The sequence below is a fragment of the Gobio gobio genome, assembly GCF_949357685.1.
Source record: "Gobio gobio genome assembly, chromosome: 4".
Taxonomy (NCBI): Eukaryota; Metazoa; Chordata; class Actinopteri; order Cypriniformes; family Gobionidae; genus Gobio; species Gobio gobio.
Window position 1 is genome coordinate 44961049 of NC_137100.1, and position 6807 is coordinate 44967855.

Sequence of the window (6807 nt, forward strand, 5' to 3'; positions counted from 1 at the left end):
GGAACGCGAGCATCAGAACTGGACCACGGAGCAATGGAAGAAGGTGGCCGGGTCTGATGGATCACGTTTTCTTTTACATCATGTGGATGGCCGGGTGCGTGTGCGTCGCTTACCTGGGGAACACAGGCAATGTTCTGCTGGGAAACCTTGGGTCCTGCCATCCATGTGGATGTTACTTTGACACGTACCACCTACCTAAGCATTGTTGAAGACCATGTACACTCTTTCATGGAAACGGTATTCCCCGGTGGCTGTGGCCTCATTCAGCAGGACAATGCACCTTGCCACAAAGCAAAAATGGTTCAGGAATGGTTTGAGGAGCACAACGAGTTTGAGGTGTTGACTTAGCCTCCAAATTTCAATCCAATCGAGCATCTGTGGGATGTTCTGAACAAAGAAGTCTGATCCATGGCCCCACCTTGCAACTTACAAGACTTAAAGAATCTTCTGCTAACATCTTGGTGCCAGATACCACAGCACACCTTCAGGGGTCTAGTGGAGTCCATGACCCGACGGGTCAGGGCTGTTTTGGCAGCAAAAGGGGGACCAACACAATATTAGGAAGGTGGTCATAATGTTATACCTGATCGTTGTATATAGGTTCTCAAACTAAGCTCATGCTCCACTCGCACAGAAAAACATAATATATCTCTTCATTTTGGCTATTACTGTCCCTTTTGAGTGTCACGGCAAAGCATGGTTTTGGTTCAATTTAAATTAGTCTAAATTAAAAGAAACAAGTTCATAAAACTAAAACAAATTCAGATTACTTAAAGTGTCAGTTTTGAGAACTCAAAAGAAAGCTCTAAAATACTCATAAAAGTTCACTTGTTTAATTCGAGTTAGCTCTACTACTATAGTGTAGTGTGATTAACCACAGAATATTTTTGTATATGGAAGAATGACAGTATATGATTGCAAATGTTCAAGAAACATTTTCTGCCTAAAAACTTTGGATTACTAGTCTAATATAGGACTGGAAATAACATGGCGTGCAGAAGACATCAACCTTTTTATAGTCTTTATTTTATATTTGTGCTAGAATTTTATATACAAAATGATTGCCAACATAAAAAATGGGAATTGAGGAACATTGAAAAAGAGTTCTACACCACAGCAAGAAAAAAATGAAGAGATGCTTTATGTAACGCACACTATGCATTCTTAAAATGATTGGTTTAGAAAAAGCTGTTGGCTATAATGTCAAGAGGTTTGCAGTGAATAAAACCTGCAATGCAAACAGCGGTATACACTAATAACTGTAGCGAGTTGTCGGTTTACATGGAAAAATGTCCTGTACCAATGAACATTTTTAGCAGTATTGTTGATATTGTGCTATAATGCTGTTGAGTACTGTTCTTTTATAATCATTTTACTAGTCAGAAAACAGCTTGTTCTACAGCAGATAAAGTATTGGCCGATGTATATAGTATCCTACCATCAAACAGAATCCATTATCAACCCAATCATATGGGACTGGGCTATTCAATTTGTCATATACATGGATTTAGCAGTGCAATAAATGTTATGCATATATATCTTGTCAGTACTTACGAAAAACAGACTTATTAGAGTCAACAGAGAGTTGCTAAACAAGTTTGAAGACTGATTGCTTGATGGTCACAGTACAGGTCACAGAAAAGAATGTAACCAATGCACGCTGCAAAATAATATTGTCTTTTAAATTTAGGGTAATTCTAGCAACTTATAATAGACTCAATATGCCTAAAGAAATGGCTTATATGGTATGTACTTTCACAGTGTGTACAAAAATGTACCAATACGTGTTGAACTATTTGGAAATCGGTCATGTTTAGGTTTTTTTTTTTGTGTTTTTTTTTGTTAGAAAAGAAAGATCAACAATCAGTTGCAGGTGAATTCTGATAATTTCACAAGATATTATCAACAGTTACATGTTTGGATATGTACAAAAGTGATCAGGTGGTTTTGGTGGAGAGTTAGGTGTCTACTGTGTCATTCATTATCTGTTCAGTCTTAAACAGCACAGATCCAAGACAAAACAAGTGTTTGATCTACAAAATACATGAGAAATATATATATATATATATAGTATATAAACAATGAAAAATAAAACAATATTTTGGGATGCCTGGATGTGCAAGTTCATTAAGTAAGTGGGAGCTCTGAGAGTGTTTATTTGAAGACATTCTCAAAAGCAGGGCACTTGTGGCTTTTGAGTTTTTTCATGGTCTTTTTGAACTCCTTGCTGGATTTGTCCCACTTGTGAATACCGGTGAGAAGGTACTGTTTGTCCACCTTGCGTCCCATGATAAGGTATGTGTTTCCGAGATTTTCTAGCTGCGTGCAGGGGCAGTCGGCTCCATTCTTCAGGTACAGAGTGAGTTTCTTCAGGTCTTTCTTCTTTAAAGAGCCCATCTTTAGGGGTTTTTTCCTCTTCTGCAGGATCACCTTGCGGTCCATGTTCTCCCGTTTGACCTCCTTGATCTTAGTCTTTATGGCTGTGGATAAAGAGAACAGAGAGAACTGCGATCAGCTTTCTGAAATTATCATCTTCTCCGGTGGGCGGAGAGGAGAGCGAAGATTACATCATCGTGCCAGTAAATATTAGTTTTCTGTATTTCTTCAAATAAGCCATTGTGTTTAGTGCCATAATGACATGGAGATTTTGAGAGCTGCCAGGAAAAGCCCCCACAGTGTTTTTTAAACACTGCTCCCACCTACTGCATCTGTTGTGGTCTATGATATTCCAAAGCTTCATTTAAACTTATGTTGTGCCCTGGACTGTGCAGCGCTCTCACATCCACACAAAGTCATCTAATCCCTCAGGCCATGTGCTGGGTTCAAAGAGGCCAAGAAGGGTTTGGGTTGCAAGGGGTATCGCTGGCAGTTCCCAAACGTCCAAGGCCATAAAAGAGAGATTAGGCTGCTAAGTAATGCAGGGGGCAGAAGAGAAATGAAGGAATGGAAGAAAAAAAATGAAGAATGAAGGTGTAATCAATATCAGGCCTGTCTTCTCTGCCAATGGGCTCAGGGCAAAGCCATAATGATACTGGTCTCTCTGTCATGAACTCTGTCAAGTTCAAGAGAAATCATCGACATCCATGCAAACCAAAACCGCTCTCAGTGCCGTATTCTTTTCCCAGGGGGCAAGAATGTCCCAAATTGCGGCTTCACTGCCCTCTGCCCCTCCAGATGTAACGAGATACTAGGTTTTGTTCCTTTGAATACCTCTCTTATAAGCTTAAGGCAATTAGTCAAAGTTCAAAAATGTTCTACATGGATATATTGGCTGCAGTTGAAATGGTTCCCATTCAACTGTTGCTCCACTGGAGAAAACCATCCACATTCATCAAACACCAAAAGTATACAGGGATGCACCAGTAACTAAGCTCTTGATTCGCAAGTTGATATTTATTTCTCTGTTATGGCTGACAACCAATAAATGCCTGATATTAAAATTCCTCAATTTAAAAATCATTAAAATCATTTGAAATACTAGAAGTGACTTTAGCATCACAACATTATAATGCACAGTATGAAAATGGATATTCATTTTAAGATTTGCTAAATACTAACTGATAAATTAGTGTTTTTAAAGATTAGGTGATTAATAAGGAAATTTAAATATAAAAATAGGGAAATTAGCAATTTAAATGAACAAGTAAATATCCCATATTAACTGATACCGATTTAAAAAAAAAAAAAATCTAATATTGGCCAAAAAAACTTTAATACTGGTTGTGTTACCAACATACTGAGTAACCCTAAAAGTAACAAATAACCATTGGTAAAAATCTATGCAAAATTTAATAAAAAAATAAAATAAAAAAAATCACGCACCTTACAGTGTTTTAATTGTAATATCAGTAAGACTCTTGTGAATTTTACTAGGGGGAACTCTGTCATGACCATTTAACTCCTGGTTTAATCTTACTCCACATTCTTAGATTTGCCTTAATCTGTCTGATCTGTCAGTAAACTCTCTTTAACCTGTTAATCTTTTCATTTCCTTAACCTTGCTATGCACGAGTCAACTCCACGGTGGTCCTGCCAGAGAGTGAAACTTCAATGGCTGTTCCTGTGTCACATCGCCTTGCAGGAGATTTTTTTTCTCGTTCTGGGTTAACGATGGAAAAACATGCAGAGCGTAACATCTTATCATCTTCAGCAGTCTAACATCAGTGACCCACCGGTGAACTTCAGGCACATTCAGAAGAATTTGGACCAATTAGCAGGCCGATTCTAAAGACCCGTGGAAATGAGCAGGCATCTATATTGAGATTTACTGCTAATTATGCTTTAACAACCTGGGCTGCATTTCCCAAAAGTATCGTAAGCTTAAGTTGATTGTAGAAAAAATTTGAGATGGGCTCAACCAATGGGCTCTATGATCAACTTACGATGCTTACGATGCTTTTGGGAAACGCAGCCCTGATCAGTCTCCACTGGCTGTCAGTGAGCTATATATATTCTCTGCAGTCTGAAGCAAAGTTAAAGTCCCCCAACAAGACCCCTTTCAAGTCAGAAGAGTAGCTTAACACTTAAAGACATATGGTAATTCAAAGAGTTACATGAAGAAATGTGTTCTATTCTGCAACCCATATCTCACAACTTCTCACTTCTAATGACTCTTGCAGAAATAAGCCAGAGTCTTCCCAGTATTATAAGTGCACATGGAAGGGATTACAGCTTGATCTAAAGTCTATAAAAGGGCTTAGTGTTTGATGAAAAAAAAAAATGGTCTGAAGGTTAAAGAATTATCAAGTCAGGCTAGAAAGAGTGTTGCCTACCTCCCACAACCACTTTATCTTAGTTCAAATCCCACTTTAACCCCATGGTGAACTCATTTTGCACCTTGTGTTTGTGAATGTAATCCTTGGGTGCATGGGTACAGTCAAATACCTTCAGATGTGGCTTTACAGCTAATACATGTAACGCCACACTTTCCGAACAATAACAATGGGAAAGCTATAACAGAGTTAGTCTCTCTTGTTCACTGTAATCCAGTGTCTCAAAAAGGGCACGCCACAATAAAGCGCCACATAAATCAAGCCGTTTGAGATGCCTTTCTAATCTCCCTAAAACTGATAAGACAATATGAGTAAACAAGGGGGTGTTGACTAGAATACCACCAGTCTTAACAGATCTACATCAGCAGAACTAGTTTACGGAACCACATGAGGATAATAAGCAAATATTGTGCTCAAAGACTCCACATATAGATCTATATTGTATGCCACAAAAACAAGAAGCAGCCATAATAACGTTAACGTTTACGAGCACATGCGGTAGATCATATTCTAAACACAAGCCCAAGCAGATAATGTTTCAATCTCAGATGGTCCAAATAAGTACTTCATGCTTGAAAGCTTTGGTAAATATTTGATAAATAAGATATAAACAAAGAGAGCATATCTCAGAAATCATGCGGTCACAATCAGTGTTCTTTCCAAAATGAAATTAATCAGTTTGATAAAAAAAACAGTGAAAGTATTCACATTTCTTCTGTGATAAATATTGCTTTAAAAAACCTTTTAACCTGATCTTTGACCTCGCTTCCTCTGTCATTTTGGAGACATGTCCGCAGCCAGATGTAACGATGCCATAAACTCAGTAGGGAGAGTTTGGGCTGAAACAATTCACAAACATGGCACCTGTGGCTCTGGGTGAGCTCCAGTTAAAATAGTGCAACACCATACAGTTTTACTACAGGAAAGTTGCATGCATCACTGACCACAGGATAGACAGCCAACTAAAGTGTGCTAATGCCGTACTGTTTTGTCGGAGAGGAAAGATAGAAGAGGAACGCTAGGATGGCAATACAATTCTATCTATACTTTGGTTTCTGTTTCCATAGTCTTCAAAAATCTGGTATTTAAAATCTGGACGAAACTTAATTTTTTTATAGGAGTATCCAGGGCCGTTCGAAATATCTAAGGATAGAGAAACTATTCCTCACATTTACTTCAAATCAATACTTCACAGTGTGAACCCTGTCTTCCTTCACTGTCTGTCTTTTTCAATATCCTGGATTAGAAATTTAGTACTGAGGTCACAGAGAGAGTGTCAGTGGAGTTGGTATACATAAAGCTGACCAGAGAAAGACGGCAGCTTTCCAGAGATAGCTTACCCATTTCAAGCACTAAATGAAACTTTATGGTTTTGTCAGAGGCTAACCAAAACCAGCTTTTGTTTTCTTCTTTAGAGGGAAGCAGGAAGTCACTCTCACACTGCTCTCCCTTTGTTGAGGTAACTCCTGCTGTGATTGGCCTTAATGGCTGCAGTTATAGGCTCATTTAACAGTCATTGTTGTTAACCATCCACAAATCTAAATGTTCAGTCACACTGAAAATCTAATAATTAAACCCACCTTACTTAAACAGTAGATAATAAAGACCACCAATGTCTCAATGTTCAACTATTTATACTAATATACTGTGTGTACATATAGTACTGTTTTTACTGATTAAATAAATGCAGCCTTGGTAAAATATACATACACACACTCTCTATAATATACCATAGATTTTTTTTAAAGAAGTCTCTTATGCTCACCAAGGCTACATTTATTAATGGGAAATTACTATCAATGTTGAAATGATAAATACAGTGATACATTTCTTTCAGAATTTTTTGATGAATAGAAAGTTTAAAAGGTCAGAAATAATTTGAAATAGAAATGTATTCATTTCTTCTTTAAAAAAAAACCCTTACTAACCCAGAATCTAGAGAGAGAGAGAGAGAGAGGAGAGAGAGAGGGAGAGAGAGAGAGAGAGGAGAGAGAGAGGGAGAGAGAGGAGAGAGAGAGAGAGAGAGAGAGAGAGA

General features: G+C 38.0%; 1 protein-coding gene across 1 annotated transcript in view; it reads right to left on the bottom strand.

Moving 5' to 3' along the window:
* Positions 1-1012: 1012 nt before the first annotated feature.
* The window catches only part of sfrp1a (secreted frizzled-related protein 1a), a 10789-nt gene continuing 4994 nt past the window's right edge, over positions 1013-6807 (bottom strand). Inside the window, exon 4 of the mRNA XM_079814837.1 lies at positions 1013-2480. Coding sequence (XP_079670963.1) covers positions 2155-2480 — 326 coding nt within the window. The 3' untranslated portion in view covers positions 1013-2154. The remainder of the gene's footprint in view (positions 2481-6807) is intronic.